We start from the raw sequence: 26389 nt of genomic DNA on the forward strand, positions 1-26389 counted from the left end.
CATAACCTAAGGGTACCTTTTAAAACAAAATGTAGTCTTTGTAAATAAAAGGGCTAAAGAGGGAATGCACACAAGATAAATACGTTTTGAGGAACAAATGTGGTAACATTAGGAAAAGCAAACTAACATTTAATTCCTTTGTTCTTTAATAAGTTAACATTTGTGTTTGGGCAGTTGTTTAACATGGGGTTATAGCATTCCTGGTTAGAATCATAGAAGTGTAGAATTGGGAGGGAGCCCGAGGGTTGTCTAGTCCAACCCCCTGCAGTGCAGGAATCCCACCTAAAGTATACAGGACAGATGGCCATCCAACCTCTGCTTAAAAACTTCAAAGGAAGGAGATTCCACCACCTCCTGAAGGCAGGGGTGGATCTACTATGAAATAAATGTAGGTTAAGTTTCAGGGTCCCTAATCCTGGGGTGGCCCCAGAAGCTAATCCACCTTGCTTTAAAAAAATTGGGTCTAGTTGACTCAATTTGAGTTGCACAACTCTGATTGATTAATTTTCTGCTGTATCTATTTCAACAATCCCAGTGTTTGAGAATCAGTAGCACAGATTGTTGCTGGTTGCAAAGGGGCCCCCATAACAGTTGAAGCTTCAGGGTCCCAGAAATGTAGGTCTGCCACTGCCTGCGGGAAACCATTTGTGATGTTAAGTTTTGGTCAGTGCTTTTTTCTAGGAAAATAGGTGCCGGTACTTACCATGAAGTTGTTGCAGTAAGAGCCACACTTTTTTAAACAACAACAAAAAAGAGGTACCAGTACTGCGTACCCTTGATTATCCCTGGAAAAAAAGCACTGGTTTTGGTAATGAAATGGATAATGAGGGAAACGAATGACCATGTTCTGTGCAAAATGTAGAAGCTTGTGTGCTTTATTTATTCTGTTTATTTGACAAAAAATTACATAAAGCAGTTTACAACTTGCTTCTAGCAGACTGCTGGGACTTCAGAAGAAAGAAGAAAGCAGTCAAACTTGCTCCCCCCCTCCCTTTCTGTCACTTGGACAGCAAAGGGAAAAGCAAATCTAGGTCTTTGAGCTTGTTCTCAACTTGTATAGGACATGCTGACTTGAATGTATCCAGTCTAAATAAAATGAAAGAGATTGAATTCTGCCCATTTTTAAGTTAGCTTGCACCTGAATTAGAAAATGCATTTTTTTGTATTTTGATACTTTATGGCATTCCTTCGTTTCCTGATTGTGGAATCTAGCTGCTGCTTCTGCAAAGAGCAGCAAATTATGTTGTGAAATAATTAGTTTACTAGTTAATTAAAACAGCTTAAATGTAACTGGCATTTTTCTTATAATAGGGGACAAACTCCTGCTGATGACTTTTTTGTGGGATGCATGTGTATGGCACAAGTAGTTCACTGTCACTTTCTAATAGCAATGTGCTTACCGTATTTTTCGCTCTATAACACGCACCCGACCATAACACGCACATAGTTTTTAGAGGAGGAAAATCCGTAGGCATGCCACCCGTAGGCATTTCCTCCATAACACGCACAGACATTTCCCCTTACTTTCTAGGAAAAAAGTGAGTGTTATGGTGCAAAAAATACGGTAATTTGTTAGAGCATGGGCGTGTGATCTATTCGATAGGCCCCTAGTATATTAGGATTTTTAGAAAGCATTTCACACTGCCCCATGGGCATAGCCAGGATTTTGGGGGGGGGGGAGGCAAGACTTTGTTAGGCGGGGGCAGGACTTTTGTTGGGGGGGCAGAACCGATGTGATTGGTCAGTTAGGTAAGTACCGTATATTATTTTACTTGATGGGGGGGAAGCTCCCCCCCCCATCCCTTTTGGCTATGCCCGTGCACTGTCCCTCACTGGATACAGTGGTACCTCGGGTTAAGTACTTAATTCGTTCCGGAGGTCCGTACTTAACCTGAAACTGTTCTTAACCTGAAGCACCACTTTAGCTAATGGGGCCTCCCGCGCCGCCAGAGCATGATTTCTGTTCTCATCCTGAAGCAAAGTTCTTAACCTGAAGCACTATTTCTGGGTTAGCGGAGTCTGTAACCTGAAGCGTATGTAACCCGAGGTACTGTACTTGAAGTCATAGAACAAGACAGTGACCTTTTTCTTAGTGCAACCTTACGCATGTGAGCTCAAAAGTAAGCCTCATTGATTTTAGTGGCATTTACTCTCATGTGTGTATAGGATTGCAGCGTTAATGGACTGGAAACTCTAAGTAAGATGAAAGAGGTTAGGATCACATGTTTTCCCTTCACAATGGAGATGGGTAAACATTGGGATCTTTATTAATACACAGCAGCTTTAAAGACAAGTGGGCGTATAACGGCATAATTTATCTTTGGCATTCATTGCCACATAGTGATGATGTTGCATGATTTGATAGAATTGGGAAGAAGTCATTGCTTTCTCAATGAGCTAAGAGAGAAATGTGTTTTTAATTAAACTGGATAACACTGAACTACAGTTTTTGCTTTGCTTTTAGCTGTAGGATTATATGACATTTTATAAAAATCTGACCCTATCAAGTATGAGTTCTTTTATAGAACTGTCTGGCTATCTGATGCTGATTAAAAAGATGCATTAGTAAAAACACAAGAAGATTGGATGTAACTGGTATTTTTCTTAAACCTAATTCCTTATTAATCCTTTCTCTTTGCAGAACCATGAACAGACTGACTCAGCTGGAGAGACTGGACTTGGGAAGTAATGAATTCACAGAAGTGGTGAGTTCTAGCTAAGTAACGCAGCTTTCCTAAAACCTCTTATCCGTAAATCTATTTTTAATCAATGTCAAATAGAAAAATCAGCTTAATGCTGTCTTACAGAGAAACTGTTGCCTGTATCTTAATTTTTTAAGGAAACTATTTTTAAAGTTAACTGATTTGTGTAGCTTTCATTTCCTGTTAGTATGGTATATCTGTGACAGATGAAAGTATTTTCATATGTATTTAAACTACAAGCAAACATTATTCTCATTTGACCACATATTAGCTTCTAAGGTTATACGTTATAATAAGTGCTTATAATTTATGCAACTATGAAAACATTTTTTTCTAGTTGATTCTGCATGTGCCTATGCAGTGAAATTCATTCTGAAATTTATAGCTGACTTTTCACTCAAATGTTATAACATCTGACAAAATACAGTATATATTTAAAGCTTGTAGGAAAAACCTAAGTGGGGCATCAGTGTGTAATAGAATGCTATATAAAAGAAAATGAACCTTCTGGAGAAATACAAAGGGCAGTATCCAGTTTTGATCAGATCAATTTTCCCATCCTCCCCTCCCATCCATCCCCTCCCATCCCCTCCCATCCATCCCCTCCCATCCCCTCCACCCCAAATTCTCCCACAAATCAACTTCCAACCAACCAGATTCTGTTCCTAACAATGATCCTTCCACTGGCATATGGACACAGTTAGATTCACTCAGTGCATTGTCAGTAATAAATGTATATCTATAATACAATCTAATCTTTCCATCTATCTTGTTTTTAACAGCCTGAAGTACTTGAACAATTAAGTGGGTTAAAAGAATTCTGGATGGATGGTAACAGACTAACTCTTATTCCAGGGGTATGTATATTTATTCCTTTAAATGTCTGTGCTTGCATGTGTATACTTAAAGGTCTCCTCAACATTTCATCTTAGGCCATAGAGTGCACAATGGACAGATTATTAAGCTGTACCTATATGTCCATTATTTCAAGCCTGTCCATAAGCCTCATACATTCAAGGTTATTGCTTTTCCTGACCATCCTTGTTTGAAATAATACCAGAGGACGGGAAGCATATTCGTGTCAGCAAAACCTTGTTTTGCTTTGATTTGACAACTTTAGCTAAACCAATCATCCACGCCCAATATGCCTTGTATTTTACGTATTTAGTGTAACTTATGACAATAGTGTGCTTAAATGGCATCCATTAGAATGTGTAGCTTCATGTATCAGTATGCCTTCACTCTTGATTACTTGGAATAGTCTGATGTTTTTCTGGTCACTTTTTTATACTCAAGAATGTAAATGTTCATAAAACAGTTGGTAGAAATGTGAACCTGCTTCTTCAATTGTTTAACATTCTGAAAAATGCAGGTGAATATTTTATGTGTTCCACCCAAAATATGTATGGTCGAAGAAAAATTGTGAAACTGAATATGACATTGTGACAGTCCCCTTTAGAGGCATAATCTTCACTTTGTATTAGTTTAGGCGCGTCTGCATCAGTGGAGCTTTACAGCAGCCTCTAAGAATGAAATATCCACAGCTGGACACTATGCTTAAGATTTGGATTTTGTACAAGCAGCTGTCAAAATGTGCATTCTAGCTGGTTACTAGAATGCTGATGTTACAGGCCTGATAGATCTTAGCAAATAACTATTTTTTATTATCTGCAGAATAGAATATATTTTAACACAGGATCTTTTTACTTTGCCCATACTTTTATATTTTCAGTTTATGGGCAGTTTGAAGCACTTGACCTACTTGGATGTTTCCAAAAACAACATTGAAACTCTTGAAGAGGGTGTTTCAGGATGTGAAAGTTTACAGGACCTGCTGTTATCTAGTAATTCACTTCAGCAACTACCAGAGTCTATTGGTTTGTATTGTCCAAAGTTAACTATTACTATATTTCAGAAACCAAAATAACATTTGTGACATGCTGTATGTAGGCCAAAAGTAAAAATGAAAACAGCTTCTTCATCTTGCACAAATTGTGTTTGCATATCTAGGTCCAGTCAAGGAAGGTTTTTCTACTCAAATTCAGGTGATTCCTTCCTATAGTCCTCTACAACGCAGCCCAAACTATTAAGGAGCCTTCTACCCCCTACCCCCCCCCGGAGATACATTTTAGGGGCTGCAGAGAGCAGGGAAGTTAAAAGAAAGTTCAGTTGCAATAGCTGCCTTACATTCATGCAACCACTGGATACAACCCTGTTAGCTAGTATTTTTGCTGTGCAGTGTTGATCTTCAGGACTAAAATGATCTTGCCACACAGGCTTAATAGCTGCTGTGCTAAAGGGCCCCAATTTAAGATTCAAGAAGTGGAAGATTTCCCTAGAAATTGGTAATTGCTTTTCTTTGAAAGGCCTTGGTCTTCACATTGCAGAAGGAAATCAGGGGAGCCACTTGCCAGCCTTTTTGCAGGCCCTGTTCCACAAGTATGAAGTGCAGGATGCCTTAGACATTAGCCAGTGATGCTCCCAGTCGTGGGAGAAATACCGTATTTTTCCATGTATAAGACTAGGTTTCCCCCCTAAAAATAATGTCCAGGATTTGGGGGCATCTTATACATGGGGGCTATCTCCCCCCATTTTCTTAAATTGGAATCCCCAAAAATAGGGGGCTCCTTATACATGGGAGCATCTTATAGACAAAAAAAATGGTATATTTCTTTTGTTTGTTTTTTCGCGACATGGACTGGGGTGGGACAGGTAGAGTGAAACATCACTTTCAGACCTTTGTCCATGTGTCCCCTTGTACAAAGCAGGAATGTCTGTTTTCTATGAACACTATCTTATTATGATATATGTTTTACAACAGGGTCCCTGAAGAAATTAACAATTCTTAAAATTGATGAAAATCAGCTAATGTATCTGCCAGACTCTATAGGAGGGTAGGTATTTCTGAATAAATAAGGGCTTATATTCTATGGTTTTGTTCCTTAATGACTTCTTGTTTGGTTACAATCCTCTTATCTACTGCACATCAAATACAGTACCATGTAGACATTGCATGGTTTTATCAGTTGTTGGTTCATACGCCAGCAGATTATTTTGGAAAGGCTACAGGTAGCTTGGAATAATGAGCTTTGGGCTATATTTTTAAAAGGGGTGAACTTCAGCCCTACATTTAGCTCTTATTACTTAGCATTTATATTACAACTGGATATTAATTTTTATTTTGTTCATTTTAAAATGGCACTGTCATGTAAAAGACTTTTTAATTTAACAAATTTAATTGAATTTCAGTTTAACATCAGTTGAAGAACTGGACTGTAGCTTCAATGAGATTGAAGCGTTGCCTTCGTCTATTGGACAGCTCTCTAATACAAGGACCTTTGCTGCAGATCATAACTTTTTAACACAGTTGCCACCAGAGGTAAGTTCTTATTAATGAAAATCTAGTTTTTAATATATTACATATGTTTAGATTTGTAAGCAAGAGTATATCTGCATGCTTTTATTTCTGTACATTTCAAGTTGATTAAAACTAGCTAAAATCTTAGGATGCAGGTTTGGTTGGTGGAATAAATTTCCGAAGTGTCAGTCATAATCATGCAATTAAAGATATTAATAAGATGTATACTTAAAAGGAAGAGGCCACTCATCTGCCAGTTTTGCTATTAAAGCACATTCTGTTCAGAGATGAGAAAAAGCTTTGACCAGAGAATGCAAGCTCTCAGTATTTCCTCAGCTGTGAAGTGATTCCAACTTCAAAAAGGACATAATGGTGCATGCAGAACAGATGCAGCCATCATTCTTACCCCTTTACACATGCTTCAGGTGGATTTTCCTGCCTCCTTTTTAATGCATGAACTTTCATGTGATTGATCTGTATATTCAATAAATGTATCTCCCCTGCACCTGTGGTTTTTTTATTCACTATATCCATATTTTCATTGTATTCTGTATGTGTTTATGCCAATAAACTCTTAAAAAGAAAGAGGAAGAATGAAAGAAAGGAAAGGAAAGGAAAGGAAAGAAAAGAAAAGAAAAGAAAAGAAAAGAAAAGAAAAGAAAAGAAAAGAAAGAGAACCCTTTATGTCACCTCGAGCTCCTTGAAAGAAAGATGAAAAATAAATAGTTTTAAGGATGAGAGTAGCTGAATGTTCCTTGGTGACATCAAGTGAAGCCTGCCTTAACTTGAATATGCAAATAAATGTCAGAACAGTTGTCAGTAGGCACAAGTTGTCATGTTATTTTCTGACAAAAAGTTATTGCACAGAAAAAATGGCATTAGGCAATGTGCATTGGACTAAAGAGAAGAAAGTTCCTAGACCAAAGAGTCATGCAGTTTTCTGCATGTACAGGGGTCATAAGTTAGATCTGCACTAGTAGAAACCTGTGCCTCAATTGTACAACTGATGCTTATTCTTCCGTTCAGCTATACCAAGAATGAATATGATTGCTGTGTTTGCTATGCATTTGCATGCCATTGAAAGGCGTTGGCGATGAGTAATTTGCATGGCCGCATTCCAGTATAGGAGATATAGTGTGTACTTTGTTCCTTCCTCTTACGTCCTGTTGCTTATGCACCAATAAATGACACAAGCTTCCTGCAGCAATAGACTTAACATGGCTACCACGCTGAAAATCAAATCCATGGGCTCATAGCAGCCTAAAAGAGTCAAGCAAATTGCAGCCTTTGAGGCATAGCTGTCAACCTTCCCTTTTTTTGCGGGAAATTCCCTTATCCCAGCGCCGTTTCTCGCTGCTTCCCGCTGCTATCCTGGATTGTTAGATATCCCGTAGACTGTCCCTGGGACGGGTGAGGCTGCTGATCCCTTTTTTTCAATTCTGAAAGTTGACAGCTATTCTTTGAGGGTGGTTGCTAGATGCCACGAGAATAGTCAAACTGGCCTGCATTCTTTAGGTCTGTGGTCTCCAATGCAGTGACCACAAGAGCACTGATGCCTGTAAAAGCCTCTGTACTCCCCTCACTTCTGCTGCCCTGGCCAGGAGTTAAACCCCAGCCCTTTATAAGTGAGAAGGGTGAAATCTCTACCTGGAAATTGAGAGAGAAAATGGAAGTTGAGAGAGGAGGCAGGAGTTGTTTTGCCCCTTCCCACTTCCTCTTTCAACTCTATAGTTTTCTAGACTGAGACCGGTATTGCAGAGGAAATAAGAGTGTATTGAAAGAGAAAGGAAAAAGGGATGGGAGAGGAAGGATGGACACGAGAAGAGAATAAAAGAAGATGAACTGTGTGTGTTTGTGCGCGCACGTGCACACACACCTTCTTACTTTCTGTGGTTTGGTACACTTCTTTGTTTGTCCCTCCCCCTTGGAGTGGGATATGGATCTGTTTTTGCTTTAGGTGTTCTCCGTTCTCCTTGGAAGGCTGGGTTTTTTCTGTCGTTTTCTCCTCCTCAGTGGTGGGGAATGTCTTGTGTGCTTGGTTGCTTTTCCTCTCTCCTGCTCTCTGGGGTCTGGGGTCTGAGAATGTTCCCCCTGCCTCCCCAGTGCTCAAGAAATAAACTGAAAGAACAGGTTTGTGGTGGTGCAAGTTATATAATTTGAAATGGGCCCAGAAAGGTTGGGAACCTCTTCTTTAGGTGGAATAAAAAAGTACATATAACCTCATTGTGAAAAAATACTGTACTTTTGGTGCAAGTTTAAAGGCGACGAATAAATTGCTATCTTAGTTTCCTCTAATCCACCCTGACCTTTCTTGTCCCTTTATATCCAAAATAATGTGGGTCCTAGTTAGTGGAAATTTTTCTCTTTGAAAATATATCCAAGCAAGTGTTTCTTTTCCTATTAAAAAATAATAGATAAATGCATGACTTAAAACATTCAGCAGCTAATTCTCTGGATTGCTGAGTAATCAAACTTACTTATTTATTTTTCAGATTGGAAACTGGAAACATGTAACTGTTCTGTTCTTACATTCTAATAAGCTGGAGTTCCTCCCAGAGGAAATGGGTGATATGCAGAAATTAAAAGTCATCAATCTAAGTGACAATAGGTTTGTTATTTGCATTCTTTTGTGTCAATTATGAATAATGAAGCGCCACTCAATGACCATAGGTCAGTCACTGTTTCTTAGCCTAAGTGCCTTCCTTTCCCCCCATGGCTTGTTGTGAAGATAAAATAATGGGATGGAAGTGCATTTACCAATTTGAGATCCTTGGAGAGGGATGAAATATAAATGTAATGAATCGTGGTATCAAATTACCATAATTGTATCAAAATGCATTTGTTGCCCTTGTGGCTCTTAATTTGGTGGTTGCTTCCTTTGTGGAAAAGTGTGTATACAAAGATTCAGTTCTGGCTGAGAAGCTTGGACAGGTCTGGGAATTGAGGTGCTAGCAAGAGAGAGGATAAGAATTTAAGCATAATACGGTCCATTGCCAGCCCATAACCTGCAATTGTGTAGGATGGAGCCAAGAGGAGACTAATGCTTAGTGTCTGAAGTTGATTGAGGCCACAGTTGTGTTGGCAAGATGGGGGAAAGCTCAGGAGTTTGGAATACCCTCCCCTTGGATAAGACTAGTTAGTGATTTTAGCATGAGTTTTTATATTCCGTAACACTGCTGTGGCAGAGTAGCCTTCCTCAACTAGTACCTTCCAGATGTTGTTGGACTACAACCCCCATTAGACCCATCCAGTATGGCCAATGGGCAGGAATTATGTGATTTGTAGTGCTAGAGGTCACCCGAGTTGGAAATGCTGCCCTATTAGTTATGCTGGGATTGTTATCTGATCAGAGAAAACTACTGGTTAGATAGTAGGGGTTAATTCTTGGGTTGCTGTGGGTATGAGGTTGTTGCTTGTAGGGTGTGTGTGTGTGAGAGAGAGAGAGAGAGACAGAGAGACAGAGAGACAGAGAGAGAGAGAGAGAGAATGAGAATATCACACTGGACAAAAAGTTACTATTTGTTTAGATCTGGATAATGTTGAATGAAAAGCTTTAGACTAAAGAAATCTAATGCTTCAAGCAAGTCCATCTGTTTTAAAACCAAAAGTAAAAACATACAATGTTTTTCATATTCAGGGGTGGAGAACCTTTGTCATCCTGACAGTCCTATTCCCTCATGGGCAGTCTTCCAGAGGCTTCATGCCAGAGAAAGAAATTCGGTGAAGCGATGGGTGTGACTCTTGCCTTTGCACAGCAGGCTACATTCCAGCAATGCATAAGCTGGAAGCTTATGCAGGCACATGCACACACATCTTCCTGGTGCTTTTTTCCTAGAAAAATAGGTGAACTCACCATGAAGTTGCCAGGGATCACCAGCCTTTTTTGATTGAAGAGGTTGGGGGGCACCAGTCACAAAATGGCTGCATTGGAGGGGGTATGGCGTAATACAAAATGGCTGCCCTGGGGGTGTGACATAAAACAAAATTAGAGAGGCAGGCATCCCTGACAACCTTATGCTTACCATAGGAAGACAGCTAAGTATTTGGAGATAAAAGTATGGAGATAAAAGGTGCGCACACATTCTGACTGATGCTGGTGCTATTGCTGTCTAATAAACAACGGGGAGCATTTCTCAATACAAATATATATATACATGGTAGCCACACCGCTCTCATTTTACATAAATCACTAGAAGATACCTACACCTTTTGCCCCATAACTTTCTTTCTTGGAGGGCTAGTACCTACTTCCAGGAACCACGTCACTCATGGGCACTGGGTTGGTGATTCTTTATCTATGGTATCCTCATTCTGGTCTGTTCTTAGATAAATAATTTGTTTTTATGCATAATCTTTGTATCACGTGTTTCCTTCACAGACTGAAGTATTTGCCCTATACCTTTACAAAGCTGCAGCAGCTGACTGCCATGTGGCTATCAGATAATCAGGTAAGCATTGTTTATTTTAAGCATGATTAGGAGTTGTTTTTTTAATTTCTTGCAATCCTAAAAAAAATTAAAACTAGCCCCTCATTGACATACATAAATCCCCTTTGGACTCAAATATATTTTTGGCTTCTGAATTTGGTATTTCTCACAAAGTGATCGCATTGGACCTAATGTTCTGATGAGCCAAAGGATCCTATTATTGTCTTGAAGTGCATGCACATGCTGTTAAAGGATTATCATTGGCATTCTGCAAAACAGTTATGCATCATGAATAGGGTGTGTACAAAACTCTTTTAAAACATCTCTTTATCTTGAGACTTGGTTAATAAAATTACTCAGCATACTTAATATATTGGCTATGTTTTAATATTTCATATCAAATATATATTCTTGATGAAAATGAAAGTAGGATTTCGCTGCATGCACGTGTATAGAATGTGTATATATTCCTAATGGCGTTACTTGTTTTGTTTGTATTCTCAGTCTAAACCACTCATTCCACTTCAAAAAGAAGTTGACCCAGAAACACAGAAAACAGTACTTACTAATTATATGTTTCCACAGCAACCAAGATCTGAAGAGGGTAGGAATTTGATTTTATTTTTTCCTATTTATTTTTTAAAAAGTTTGATGATAAAGGGAGTATCTATTTAGATTGGATTACCGATTTTACTATTTCTAACTTTTAAATTATTGGGCCCTCATCTGTATCAGGGTCCTGAAGTCCCAGACCCCTTGGAGCTTATTTGCTTAGGAATCAATTTCCTTTTTCTATTCTTTAGTTATGTTTATATCTGATAACGAAAGTTTCAACCCTTCACTGTGGGAAGAGCAGAGGAAACAGCGTGCTCAGGTTGCTTTTGAATGTGATGAAGATAAAGATGAAAGAGAGGCACCACCCAGGGTATGCAATTGCTTTATTCTGTCATGATTTCCTTCGTACGTTTCACACTTTCTGCCTTTAATAGGATCTCCTGCTGAGTTGGGTAACCTCCTAACAACTGTCTCACAATTTCTTTTGCACAACCTTCAGGCTTCAGTGAGATTCTAGAGGATCATAGCTTTCATTTAGAATGCATGTAGACAGTGTTTAACGTGAAGCTCTTTGAGGTTATGCTGTGAAGGCACATGATGCAGCCAGCCAATGATTTGAAGTTGGCCTGGCCCTGGTTAGTGGTTGGATAACAAAATCTCTGGGAACCTCGTGCATGTCATGCTCAGTCCTGCTGCTTTTTGTTCTGTTTGTTTTGTCATTTTAATGAAGTGAATTATTAGTCTTTTTCTTCCTGGTGTTTGCAAGATTTTGTTAGCCATGTTTATTGGAGGAGAAAAGAGGAGTAGAAATGTAATTTAAAATAACAATTAGTTTTAAAGATGGGATTAAAGCGTAAATAATGCAAATAAATGTAATGGTCTATAGGTGCAGGATGTGTGATCTGTAGCTTCATGCATGTTCCAGGTTTCTTTTACAGCTTCTGGTACTGGAGCAGTGCCTAGCTGAGACTGATCCTGCAAAAATAATGAGTTCCCTAGAGATAGAGTTGAGTAGAAATGTGAGAAATGTAAGGAGGACTGTACATGTGCATTCCCCATTCGCTTCAATGCCAGCAGCAGCCCTATGATTATAGTGGAAAGTTTCTTCTCTTCCACAGCTGATGTCAGAATTTGCAGAGTTGCTTTGCAACTGTGATGCGACTTCTAAAAACTATTTTTTCTTGCTTAGGAGGGTAATTTGAAGAGGTACCCAACACCTTACCCAGATGAGCTGAAGAATATGGTCAAAACAGTTCAAACAATAGTGCACAGACTGAAAGATGAAGAAAACCCAGATGATGCTAGTAAAGAAACAAAACCAGAAAGTCAGCCAGTTTCAATGAAAGATACAGGTGTAAAGGTTAGTTTCAAAATTCTATTTTTGTCATATTTTGTTCATTTTAATGAAATACTAAAATTTGAACTGTGGAAATGTTTGTATATAATCATAAATATTTACCAAAAAAACCACACCTCACCTTTGGCGTTCCACAGAGTAATTATCCAGCTCTGGTAGACTGGAAATGTTAACATGGACTGAGAGTAATTGATTTGAGTGTATTGGCCACTATTTAGAAAATAGCTTAAGTAATGTTCTCTGATTCTGGTAAGTAGGCATCTCTGCTTTCAGCACCTTTCTTTCTCCCCCCTTGTTGGTCTTTGCAGAGAAAAATCAAACGGTTCACAGATGGCGTGAGGTCAAAATTCCATTTGATTTATATCAAGATTATTACGAGATAAAAGTGGCGAAATAGTAGTTTGTCACTTGTAGAAATGTGTTGATTCCTGTCGTGAACTCAGTGATCCCAAGTGATACAGGGTGGGAGTTGTGCTCAGATTAGTTGGAGGAGGAGGAGAGTACTGAGGACACTGCAAGCAGGGAGGGGCAGGACCCCCGCACACGTGATCCTTTCTCTTTAGAGGCCAGAGAAGGGGAGGCAGTCCCACTTGCTCTCTCTGCTGCCCCCTCCATCAATGGAAGAAAGAGCTTCCCTAGCAATGGGGAAGAGCATAGACGAGCCAGAAGGAGAGGCTGGGCAGCTGGACTGGGTAGCTCTGTACTGTAGCTGAGAACTTGGTGCCACCTTTGCTGTTGGCAGCAGACCCACACCCCCATTAGGCGAAGCAGAAAACTCCAAGTGCACCAGTCTCACAAGTGAGCATGCTATGTATCACCTTTAAAAGATGATTGGGGGAGGGGTTGTGCCCATTTGTTGCAGGGTTCATCCAGCCTCAGACCCTGATAGCATTATTGGACTCTTAGTCACCTTTGGTGATCTTTACTTGTTAAACTCGATCTGAATCTTTACAATCCTTGAATAAAACTTCCTTTCTTACGTACACATAAGCCTCTGTTGTTGTGTTTGGGACAGTTCACCCAAGCCTTTTCTGACCCTTAGTTTGGACAGCGCTAATGGCTGGGTTTGGGTGGCTATTGGTATTCATCCTTTGTGGATGGGGTGGACATTTTCTTCTGTTTTAGTTGGTACTTTCTTTGGACAAACACTTAGCTTTGTATTTGTTATAGAATTTCTTACATATTTTGTTATCGTGAATTGCTTCTGGATGTGTGAAGCAATATATAAGTATAAATAATTTACTGCACTAAACTGCCTAATTATTATTACTGCTCATTGTGACCATTTTACTGATTTTCTTGATGAGTATTGTTATTGGATGTTCTGTTATTGTGTGAACTGCTTTGATGTTTCTTTATGCAAATGAAAAGCAGTATAGATTTTTTTAAAAATAAATGAAAGTAATAAGTATATGAGCTTTGATTTCCAGAATAGAATGTTTGTTAATGTCTTTAAATCTATCATAGACTTCAGAAATTACTCCAGCAAAGAGCAAAATGGAAAACAAAGAGCAGAATGTGATAGGAAACTGTGTGCAAAAACCTAATGTAGCAGAAGTTGAGAATAGCACCGGAAACGTGCAGATGAATACTCAAGTTGAAACCTCTGAGAACAAAATACCAATTGCTAATCATGAGGATACTCTTGAGGTAGTTTAATTGTTTCCCTTGCATGTTCTCTGCCAACTAAGCAACACACAAAGCTGAGCAAAACATGATGAGGAGAATATAAATTGCAAAATATTTTTCATTTACCCCTCAAAAATAAAGCAAACTCACAAGAACACTTAAGTTACAGTCTAGTACACGATGACCTGGGATTACTTTTGAGTGTGTGCAGAAGTGTTTTGCTAAAATCCTGTTACAGTTGCCAGCAGCAAATTACTTTTTGAATAGGCAGGATTTAATCAGAACACAATAGATAAATGAATAAGTAATTACATTAAATGATTCTGAAATTGCCTTTTCATTATTTCTGTTCAAATGAAGTGTGCATATTTTTCACATTTTTTTATTTGAGTATATGCACCAGAGTTACTTTTTTGAGATCCCAGCAAATGTGGTGCTGTGGTAGAATGTCAGACTAGGACTGGGGAAAACACCCATTTGTGAGGTTTACTGGGTCAGCCACTCTCAGCCTAACCTATTTCACAGGAGTGTTCTGAGGATAAGGGGTGTGGGAGAAGGAGAGGACCTTGCATGCTGCAAGGCAGGATATAAATATAATCAGTTAACAAAACAGTACTGTTTTGCTCTGCTTTATTATATGAGTTGCTACTACGTCTGATAGTTATGATTTTACTTTGCTACACATTGTTTGATTTTGTAATTTTGTGAGATTTTGTTTGTTATACAGCTTGTCAATCACTCATAAGTGTAAGTGGGTGGCGTATAAATATATACCATATGTTTATAGGCTAGTAGTAGGTCCTGAGCACAAAATTCCGTTCAAAGCCCAGTTTGATGCTTTGGAAAACAGCCCACCTTGGCCTGAAGTGCTTCAAAGGCTGTCACATTCATTTTGAGATCTAAGATGTGCGTTTGTTTTGGAAAGCAATGAGTTTTTGACTCCCCTTCTCCATTCACTCTTGTGAATTTTTATTTAAAGCTATAACTCACCCCACCCCCACCTGAGAAACAGGCACAGCAAATTTCCCCTCCAGATTGGATTAAGCCTGCCAAATAGGTCTGGGGACTTTTCTTCAAATGTTAGTTTTCCTGTTTCAAGGCCTTGGAAATGCACAAACTCTCCTTTTGTGTGCCCCACTCAATTTCCCACCCAGGTCTTTCAAAGCTTACATATTATCAGTATTTCAAATGAAGCATATAACTACTACTACTAGTAGTAATAGTTATTGTTGTTTAAGTGTTTCCTTTGTGCTTTCTTCTTGGTGCCTGGGTCTTGCTCCAGAGTGAGTGGTGGTTATATTGCTGTCTTCCGAAGCCCAGCCTCTGACTGCAGCTGCACAATGAGCTGCTCCTCTCAGGAGCAATCTCAATGCAATATGAGGAGTTACAGTAACAATAAAAAAATAAAAATAAATGGAGATAAATAAGGAGTTATTTATTTTGGCAAGCATCTGAAAATTTATACCACACACCTCTCCTTTGGCAGGAGTCAGAAGAGCTGTCCTCTGACGAAGAAATGAAAATAGCAGAAATGAGACCCCCTCTCATAGAAACCTCTATTAACCAACCAAAGGTGGTAACACTTGGCAATAGCAAAAAAGGTGAGCTTAAACAATCTGTCTGTTGTTCAAGTTTATACAAATAAGTTAAATTAAAGCTGTATGAAAGTATCTGGAAGCATATTTTAGAACATTCATCTTTTAAACTAGCACATGTGCGCTTAAGTTAATGGAGCATATTTTCACATGCCTTATTGCTTGGAGCATGATTACATAAGTAATTATGATCATAGTACACGTCTTACTCGACTATATTTCCTCTGCTTAAATATAATGGATGTTGCTGTGCTTGAATAACAGGCATAGAAATATGTATCTTACTCATGATAATGTCCAGTACATTTGTGAAAAATTTATGTAGGGGGGGGTTGTTTAATGAAGAGCTGACAGTAATTTCATAGAATTTTTAAAATTGTTTCTAGGTTATTGTATTTTAGTGTTTTGTTGGAAGCCGCCCAGAATGGCTGGGAAAACCCAGCCAGATAGGCAGGGTATAAATTATTTATTATTATTATTATTATTATTATTATTATTATTATTATTATTATCATCCCAAATGCATGTAACTTGACCATCTGAAGCATATCACGCAGAAGCTGTGAAATATATGTATACTTCACTTCATTATGCAACCAGGAATGTAAGGGTGCATGTAACATAATTTGACTATGTTTGAGGAGTTGGGTTGGGCAGCGTTAACAAATTTCAGTAGTGGGCAAAATGTTCTTGCTTTAAGCCTATACAGTACTAAGTTAAAATGAAATTGTTTAGATCTGAAATTCTGTTTCATAACAGTTTGCTAGTTAGATTGGGGTCTCTTCCAACTATACAATTCTATGATTGTATATATTCAGTAGATTTCCTGTGAAAATTATATGAAACTGAATGGTCCATAAGGTAATTATATACCTATACTAAGCTAACTTGAACTCTTTTTAGATGACAGCAAAGATGTAGATTCATTGTCGGATGACCCCACACACAACAGTAATCAGAATAACAGCAATTGTTCCTCTCCTTCTCGAATGTCTGACTCGGTTTCTCTAAATACCGACAGTAGTCGTGAAGCATCTCTGTGCTCTCCAGACAAGGAAACTAACATGGCTATCACTTCCAAAATCAGGTGTGAAAAATACCACATAGCTTGGTTGTTTGGAATATTGATTTGAAAAGTCATTTTCATGTTTCTATGCTAGTTTTTTTTAAATAACTTCATAAATTGTTTAAAATCATTTTAGAAATTAAATGGTGGATTTGTTGTTTTCCTATACAAGTTATAGATGACCATCCATATTGTATTTCTAAGTCTGCTTGTTTGGGTTTGCTGTCCTTTTGCTGAGTTTTGGTTTGTTGTACTGACATGGGACTTGTACACTAGAGAAACCCAATATGTCCAAATCAAAGCAAGCTGAGTAAGGAAATGTGCAGTTTATAGGGAATTGGCAGAAGTTGGAAGAAATTGCCACTACCCTCCATGAACTATATCACCTGCCTCTTCAGCATTAAGTTCTCTTGTGTTTTCCCCATTGCATCAGCATAGTTGACATGAGATACTACTTGCTCGGCAGCACCAGAATAGTTCTTGGTCGGGTGCCTTATCCCGGCACTGTCTATCTGGCCATGTAACAAATGTATTTGGACACACTTTAGCATTTCTCCTTTCACACTTGACATTTTTTTTCTGTATCTTAGCTTCTAAAAATGTTAATTACAGAGCAGATGCTCTACAGTCACTGAAGTAATTTCAGTGAACAATAACTTAGTTTTTTGTATTGTTACCAAACATTTTGATTGTCACTAAAGATTGTGTTTATCTTTTAATAAAGACTTCAGTGGTATCCAATGCCTAATATGTTACAATTTTATCTCGGCAAGGAGATGCTTAGTACATTGCGTCTTATAAAACTATTTTATTAGTGCACAAGAAGTAATTGATATACCAACATAATAACAATGCTGTTGTCATATCTATCAGTTTGTTAAACTATTAATTTTTGCTTTCAGGCAAGAAGATGAAAATTCCAATAGTCTTTTACAAAATGGAGGTGAATTAAATGTCATAGCAGATGAAAAACTAGATGCTGAAGATCAAGTTACAAATTTCACTGAATTCAGATTAAACATTGAGGAGAGATTAGCTCTGATAGAAAGAGGTGTTGAGCTAAACAATGCTACCGATGAGTCTCACAAATTTCACCAAATTAACATGAATATCTGCAAGTTGACTGATGAGGAAGGAATCCAATCAAATGTAGTAGAACGAATAAAATCACAGGAAATCTCGTCAGTTAAGGGCTTTTTAAACAATAATATAAAAGAAGAAATTGAGCATTTGGAAAATGGAAATAAATATTCTAACCTGGGTCCTATAAATAATGTCAATGGACATTCTGAGGAAGGGCTTCATTGCACAGGAAAACCAGAGCTAAAGAGAAGTGCTACAATTGATACTGATTCTTCTTTGGAAATGTGTCTTTCAAAAAGCACTGAAGACTTGTCCCCCCAGCGGAGTGGACCAGTTGTGAAATCTCACAGCATAACTAACATGGACACAGGTGCTCTGAAAATTTATGATATCATCAATGACAATGGATCCCAGCAGCCAAATCCTGTAGTAAAACCAGCAGTTACAGGTCCAGATGGAAAAAACATAGTCCGGAGTAAATCAGCTACTCTCCTCTATGACCAGCCATTACAAGTATTTCCTGCATGTTCGTCATCGTCTGATTTAATGTGTACAAAAACCGTGTTCAAATTTGATTCGAATCATAATCCTGAAGGAACTAATGTAATAAGAGGGCAAGGGACAAATACGTCACAACAGTTCAGTACCCCTCAATATAATATCCAGTACAGTAGCAGCATGGCAGCCAAAGAATCCTTGTGGCCCCCGAAACAAAACTCCCTGGTTGAACAAAGCTGCTTGCCTCCTCAACGCTTGCCAAGGTCAGATACCGCAGATGGCTGTAATTCTGTGAAACATTCTGCCAACATGAATTTCTCTAACCATAACAATGTTAGAGCTACTGCTGCATATAATATGCATCAGAGGATGGGTGGCCGGCATATGGAAATGTGGGCCGTTCCACCAAATGACAGACTTGTTTCTGGAGCAAGCCGAAATACTCTCCAGCGGCAGAGCAGTGTCTCTTCCACTGCTTCCATGAACGTTGGTGATTCTGGGCCTCCTCGGCGCCCTCAGGTTCCTGAAGGAGATTATTTAACGTATAGGGATTTGCACTCAATGGGAAGAGTTCCACCAATAATGTCAGGGCCACAAAGACCTCTTTCTGCAAGAACCTACAGCGTGGATGGGCCCAACGTACCTCGGCCTCAGAGTGCTCGCCCTTCAGCAAACGAAATACCAGAGAGAACTATGTCAGTTAGTGACTTCAATTACTCAAGGACTAGTCCTTCTAAAAGAACAAACCCAAGAGTTAACTCTGAACACTCTCTGCTAGATCCTCCAGGAAAAAGTAAAGTTCCCCATGACTGGAGGGAACAGGTGCTGCGACACATTGAGGCCAAAAAATTAGAAAAGGTAAATAACTTTACTACTTCTCCTTCAACTTGCTATCCTTCTCCTGAGTCAACCTATAAAAGTCCAGTTTTGGAAGTGATGCATGTTCTCAGCTGTGATAGTGTGCTTTGAAATTTTAAGTAATCTATTTATAAATTTAAAACCACGTTCAAAACATGATAGAAGCTAATTTAAGCATGCATCCTGCTGCACAAACAACTGTGACTATCTGACATCCTGCCTACATGCTTTGTTGAAAATAGTAAGTCGGTAAAGAATATCTGAGGTTTTTTGCCATAATGTCTAGTGAAATCTAAGTGGGAAAGTGATGTGTTTCAGAACGCTTGAAGCTCAGATAGGAAAACCTGATTCATATATTATCAGAGACGCATGGTTGCTGCTTTGCCATGACTGAATCTGGTACAATGCCATTTGAATAATACCATGTTTCTTAAATAGTGGATCAGAGCCCCCCAGTGTGCCTTGGGCTACCTTCAGGAAGGCCTCATTGCCATGCCCAGTACCTCTTCTCTTGCCTCTCTTGCCACTTAATTATGCCATAGCCTTTTGGTTGGACCAGAAGACTGGAAGACAGTTTGGGGAATGAGGAGAGGAAAGGAAGAGGAAAGGAAATCTTCCTCCTCTGAGGGAAAAAGGGCAGAGGAGGAATTTACGAAAGGTTAATGTATAACCATAAATAAATATAAAAACAAATTGGGAATAGAAAAGCAGGGAAGAAAAGAAAGCTATTTTCAAGAGAAAGAGGTGAAAGTAAAAGGGCCTGGGAAGAGGAATGAAAGGAAGGGGGCTTGGGGGGGGGCTGTGACTAAGGTACAAGTTGAGTGAGAATAGAGAGGGGGAGAAGAAATTACCAGAGATGTAATTACAGGAGATGTAATTACACATTGTTTTCTCCTTGAGTTTTACAATACAGTATCGGACGTAATATTGGAACAGACCCATAGATTGCATTGGTGCTACCTTCAGCTAGGGTCAGCATCCACACACAGTGTTCTGCTGCAGTACTGACATGTTACAGTAAAACTGGTAACAAAAGACTGCATTGTTTAGATATTTCTTCCCGCTCTCAGAAGCAGCTCCTTCGCTTTAAATGCAGATTTTCTAATCTGCTACAATCCATATTTGATAGAAAAACCCCAACATTTTATCAATTGCATTTCATGTTCAGTTAAATATAGCTCCTCCGTTCAGATGTTGGTGGTGGCTTAAATCCATCCTCCCATATATTTTAAGCTTCTTGGGGCCATCTGGTGGCTACTGTTGAAGACAGAAAGTTGGACTGATTCATCAAGACAGCATTGTAAATCTACAAAGTTACTAGTCTGCACACAAGCACAAAAAACCCTAGCTTGGTGGGAGCTGGCAGAGGAGCGACAGGGTCCTCTGTCCCTTCTACAGTAGCCTATTGTATTTCTATGTAGAGTATGAAGGAAGTGACTTCTATCTTCTGGCAGCCTGTTTGGCTGCTATGCTGGGCACAGAGAAGGGATGGAGCACTCAGCACCTTGTCTGCCAACATAGGAGCCAACTCCTAGGGGCTGAGGGGGCTTTACCACCCCATAAAATATTTGAGGAGGCTGCTCCCCCCCCCCAAGTTTATGGGCATTGTATTCAAATGGTGTGGGTGCACTGTGTCATGTGATCAATTATGTGGGGTGGGGCTTACCTTGCCCCCCCCCCCCAATATTTTATTCACTGTCTGCCAACCAGTTGACTTGCCTGTGTGCAAAGCCTTGTTGCTTGTGGCTGTCAGATGAATGCTTAAATAAAAGACTGGTGTAAAACTTAGGACTTGGATTCATACTGATCATATGTTCCAGATAGCTTTAAATGCTTGTTTTTGAATTTGGGTGATCAGAATGAAAAGTCTCTGAATTTTGGAAAAGCAAGTTTGTGTGGGCTATACTAAATAGTTGCAGGGTAGAGTATGAATATAATGGCTGTTTCCTGAAAGAGAATTCCAAAGTACTTCATCATAGGCTGCTGTAGATATAAAACTTTAGTGTTGTGGAAATGAGGCCTGGGTTCGTGGACGCTCCCCAGGCTCCTTTCAGTGTGGCTGTAAGGGGGAAAACAGAAGCATTTACTTCCATATTCAACTAACTGTCCCAACCAGGACAAACTGTGACTGGTTTTAACTATGGTTTATCTGAACAAGCCAAGATTGTAAACCACAGTTTAAAGCTGGCCACAGTTAGTCCTGGCTTGGAAATAAAAACAAACTGATTGGAAGCATTTGCTTTTAACTAATTTCACCACTGCACAGGTGGAAGAGAAGGGAATTTGGAGAGCCCAAGCCCAGGCTCACTCAGGCTCTTTTTCCATAGCACTTCAGCATGGTTTGGCATTTTTATGAACGATGTAGATCCCACTTGCAGTTTCATTTAATTATTCTGATGTAGTTGCCTCTGAAAAGTTACACTGTTTGGGTACATGCCATACTGTTAGCCACTGAACCTACATGGTTCAGTTTGATTTTAGGGAAACATGACAAACACTCTGAAAATGTAAGTGGCAATCATACTGCAAATAATATGTGGTTTCTTAGATAGAATGATTTAAAGCACAAAATGTACATCAACCGGCCATTAGTCCTAGAATTCTGAAATTGGTCTCATTCCTAAAATAATATGCATTGCTTAGCTTTAGTGTTTGTTTAGGCAACACCCATGTTCTCATTTGTAATGGTACTCTTTAAATTTAGGGTTGATCCACACTTTTGCTTGATCTATATTTTGATTGTATTGTGTATTAATTCCCCCAGGTCCGAGAGCTTTTCTCATTATTCTTGCCAAAATCTGATCTTACCCACTGAATTGGATCTTATCAGATGCACTGAAAATTCAAAGACAGATTTTCTTAACCAAGCTTCAGTTCAGTGGGTAAGATCAGATTTTCGCAAGGCACAGCTGCGGAACAATGAGGAAAGCTCTCAGACATGTGGGAAGTAATGAGCCTTAACTTACCTAAAAAGAATGCTTTATGTATAAAAGCACTATGGGACTCTTACTTTTAGTTCGACCAGTTTTTCACCTTTCTAGTGTATTCATTGGATTTCATCAGCAGTTATTTTAATTGAGCCCCCGTTGAGAAGGAATTCAGTAAAGGTCACATCAGGGATAATAAATTCTACATGTGAAACCAGTAGAAAAAGCCATTAAAAGAATTCAGGCCAAAGTACTCAAATTCAGCTCGCAGATTAGTTTCCTGTACAAAAGTTTGAATACATTTTAAACCTAAGCAGGCTAAACAGCAATGTGTGTGTGTGCGCGTGTGTGTGTTTGTTCTGGTGCCCTGACCCCCTCAGGAATATTCCATTCCTGAATTTCAGCATTCTTTTTTAAAGGGTGAAGTCTTGTAATTCTTCTCTTTAAAACAATATAATTTAAAATGTGCAGTTATGATTCCACCCTATTAAGCATGATAAGTATTTTGTACAGTGGAAGATCTCATTTACACATGTGACAGAATGTGAGGGTAGAATGAAGGAATGTATCAATTTAGTGTGCAAGTAAAGGGTAAAGGGACCCCTGACCGTTAGGTCCAGTCGTGGACAACTCTGGGGTTGTGGTGCTCATCTCGCTTTACTGGCCGAGGGAGCCGGGGTACAGCTTCTGGGTCATGTGGCCAGCATGACTAAGCCGCTTCTGGCGAACCAGAGCAGCACATGGAAATGCTGTTTACCTTCCTGCCAGAGCGGTACCTATTTATCTACTTGCACTTTTACTGTGCTTTCGAACTGCTAGGTTGGCAGGAGCAGGGACCGAGCAACGGGAGCTCACCCCATCGCGGGGATTTGAACTGCTGTGATTTAACCCACAGCGCCACCCGTGTGCAAGTAGGGGATGCCTTTTATGTACCAAGCTTCCTGAAAAACAAAAAACACCAGGGAGAGCTCTCTTCCTGTTGGGCTTATTTTCTGATAGCAGAACATGTTTGTTTGTTTTAAAAAATTCTAAAATGTATCTGAAATGATACTATTCATCCTAAAACTTCAGAACTCTATCATCTCACCTCTTTCTGCTTCATGAACTGACTGGATCAGGGTTTACCAAACTTGGGTCTCCAACTGCTTTTGGACTACAACTCACATCATCCCTCGCTAGCAGGACCAGTGGTCAGGGATGATTGGAATTGTAGTCCAAAAACAGCTAAGGATTAATGCTGGGTTTAGACCCCATCTAACATGGTCTCAGCTATGGGGGAGTCACTGTACGTCTCCTTTCTGCTATGCTCTGGAATGTCAGAAGTCTCAGATCATCACATAGCAAGAGGCCACAGTGGATTGGGAAGTAGCCTTCTTTTGTACAAGCCTGCATGGTAATTAAGATCAGCTACAAACTACAAAGTTTTGCAATTGTTTTGCAGCCTTTTTGTAATGAAACCCCCACATTTTGCAGCACCCTCAAACGTTGGTTACCATCTTACTCTTTTTATTGAGATTTTTATAACAAAAAAAACATTTCTGGTTTTTTTTTACAACTCCAGTAGCAGAACTGTAAGGCAACATAAAATGTAGATTCTGTAGATCAGAACATGTTTAATACACACAAGAGTATCCATACAAATTGCTGAGAGGCCTGTGGTCTTCATAATGCATAGTCTTTAACTCTTGCTCCGCCTACTTTCCTGGGCGCTCCTAAAGAAGCTGGCAATAGACCCTTGACATTGGAACGGGTATCAATAAAAAGTACTTTAAAAAAACAACTCCGTATTTGAAACTATTAACTTGCAAGTTCTGCTTCCCAAAGAGACAGATATATATCATGATAAGATATCTTGAAATCCTATGTTTGACTACTCAGAAGGCATTCCTGGTTGGCTCTTTGGGTGCACCAGTCTCATACATGCATTGAAAAACAAAAGGTGAAGAAGAGTAACTCTAGTACGGCCCCACACTAAGATAGTAACCCATTTTGAGGGGCCCATCAAAACTTTGGGTTTTTGCTGAAAACAGTTGCAAAACTTTGGCACCAGTTTGGATTGAATCGGACAGTGTTTGTTTTGGGGTGTGTGTGATCCTGGTTTGAGTATCAGTTACTCAGTTTATGGGGTGCGGTTTAGAGGGGATTCCTGATTTCATGGTTCAAAGTTAATGAAGCTATAAAGATCCTCAACAGAAGCTTCAATGACTCCTAAAATACATCTAGTTGAGGATCGATAAAAGGACCTTTTCAGTAGCTAGGCTCAGGCTTTGGACTTCCTCCTTGAGGAAAGCCTGCCTAGCTATCTTTCCAATAAATTTTCACTGCATGTTAATGGCATGCTGTTGGAGAAAGTTTAAATTGTTTTATTGAACAACTTTTGATTAATGTGCTTAACGTTTGTTTCTTTTGATTTTTGTATTTTTTATGGTCTTTTTCTTATATTATTGATTTAATTGTTAGCTACCTTGAACTCCCTTTGAGGAAAAGTAGAATAAAAATATTTTAAATATCACTTCTCTCTGCTGGGGAGCTATTGAAATGGGACATATATAAATAATAAAATTATTATTATTACAGTGCTCAGGATTTTAGCCTGTGTTTATCACTATTGGTTTCCTCATAACATCTAGTAATATTGCAAACATTTAGGAACTGTGAGTGGCTGTGTTTGAATATTTTCAGCAACCTTCCTGATTCATTTGTCAAGTCAGCTAACTTTGCAAAACTACCGAATTTGCTGCATTTGTTGTTCCTGTGTCCCTTATTCACACACAAAAAGATGTTTATAAAAGATGATGATTTAAACCAATGTTGTCATAATCAGCATCAACACTGGAAAGTGCTATCGTATCTTATGTAAATGAAAATGGTTTGAAAATTCTAAACTTTGAAGATAAACCTGATTAGTCTTCTAAATTCAATTTAAGTCATGTTAAACTTCAGTAATTCTAATTTTGTGCTGGTTTTGAAAGACCAGAAAAGGGTGTTGGAAAAACTGCCCCCTAAAATACCAGCTACTCCCCATTTACCTGGGGGTTACATTCTGAACTCCTGTCTGCATACGCAAAATTGTGTAAAATGGGGGGGGGGGGTCACAAGTATCAGCTTAGCTGGTGGGCAGGGGTGAAGCTTGCCTGTGTCCCTCCGGCTCACATGGCTCCATGGATGGGCACAGCTGATGAGCGGGGAAGAACCAGAGGGATGGCTGGGCTTGATTGCCCTGGTGCTCCCCATTTCCAGATACCTGACCCTGTGTGTGTGTGCGCGCACGTGCAAATAAACTGCATGTAAATGGGGAGTTGTCTGCAATGCAGAAATATGTTGAGGCAATGGTGTTTCTGCTCAGAATGAGCTTCCAGAAAAGTGTACTTCGGTCATCCACTTTCCCTTTCTGTAAACTTAGCTGCCCATAGATTACGTTGAAGATGTTTAAAACGTGACAGCTAAACATCTGTTTTTCTTAGCGTCGTGCACATTTTGAATGGGCTTGTTTTTACGTAATTTGTGTGTCTGTTACGTCAGACTGCTTGTTACGTCACAACAAGTAAGATCACCTGGCATGTCACCGAGGTTTTTTCTAGTCACAATGGGTGTTACCCTTTGTGTGCATGATATTTCTTTTTTGCATGGTTATGCAGTATGTGTGTCCATACTGACTTGGTGTATAACGTGTCCCGTGGTTTATGCATGCTGCACTAATCTCTGTTATCTGTCCCCTCTTTATTCAGAGCATGCTGTCTAGGTCCTTTAATTCCAATTATGCTCCAGTTAGCAGCTTTCACTATGGCAGCTCTAGGGATCTGCATGGCAGCCAAGGCAATGTTGCCTTGAGTGTTGCAGACGGAAGAAGTTCTGGTGTTCACATTGTTCGTGTGAGTACATACATAAACAGGCTATTGTTAGTAAGAAATTGGAAGAGGCATGTGATAGTGCCTTTAAAACTGCACTTTTGTAATTGTGTAATTCTAGATTGTGGCTGATTCCACCCATTACTGTAATATGATGATTCAATAATGGCAATTATTGAAGAATTTTCTTTCAATATTTGTAATTTTTTAAAATGCTTTCTGCTAAAGCATCAGAGAAGAGCAGTTCTGAAATGAGACTTAATTTTTTATATAATAATTTGGCATATTCTGCCTACAAGCCAACTGATAGCCATATAAAGATATTGAAGAGATTTATCCCTCGATTGGCAGGTGACCTTAGGGATTCTGCTTCTCAAGGATGGAAAAACAGCTTCCTTCCTTGAGATGTTTAGATAATTCAATAGTTCTGAGCTTGTTTATTATCTTACAAGCATATCTGGTGTCAGCGTAACCTGATGGTTTCTG

At 39.2% G+C, this 26389-nt stretch overlaps 1 protein-coding gene across 3 annotated transcripts in view; it reads left to right on the top strand.

The window, feature by feature from the left end:
• Nucleotides 1–26389, top strand: part of ERBIN (erbb2 interacting protein) — an 85111-nt gene that overhangs the window by 48069 nt on the left and 10653 nt on the right. Inside the window, exons 8-22 of one of the 3 annotated variants that reach the window (XM_082241772.1) lie at nt 2642–2705; nt 3485–3559; nt 4435–4579; nt 5524–5596; nt 5952–6081; nt 8553–8668; nt 10439–10508; nt 10992–11091; nt 11291–11412; nt 12232–12402; nt 13867–14049; nt 15515–15629; nt 16527–16710; nt 17592–19128; nt 25784–25927. In XM_082241772.1, coding sequence (XP_082097898.1) covers nt 2642–2705; nt 3485–3559; nt 4435–4579; nt 5524–5596; nt 5952–6081; nt 8553–8668; nt 10439–10508; nt 10992–11091; nt 11291–11412; nt 12232–12402; nt 13867–14049; nt 15515–15629; nt 16527–16710; nt 17592–19128; nt 25784–25927 — 3229 coding nt within the window. The remainder of the gene's footprint in view (nt 1–2641; nt 2706–3484; nt 3560–4434; nt 4580–5523; nt 5597–5951; nt 6082–8552; nt 8669–10438; nt 10509–10991; nt 11092–11290; nt 11413–12231; nt 12403–13866; nt 14050–15514; nt 15630–16526; nt 16711–17591; nt 19129–25783; nt 25928–26389) is intronic. The other 2 variants (XM_082241774.1, XM_082241773.1) reach the window with 2 other exon arrangements.

This window comes from Podarcis vaucheri (genome assembly GCF_965113315.1).
Source record: "Podarcis vaucheri genome assembly, chromosome: 11".
Lineage (NCBI taxonomy): Eukaryota > Metazoa > Chordata > Lepidosauria > Squamata > Lacertidae > Podarcis > Podarcis vaucheri.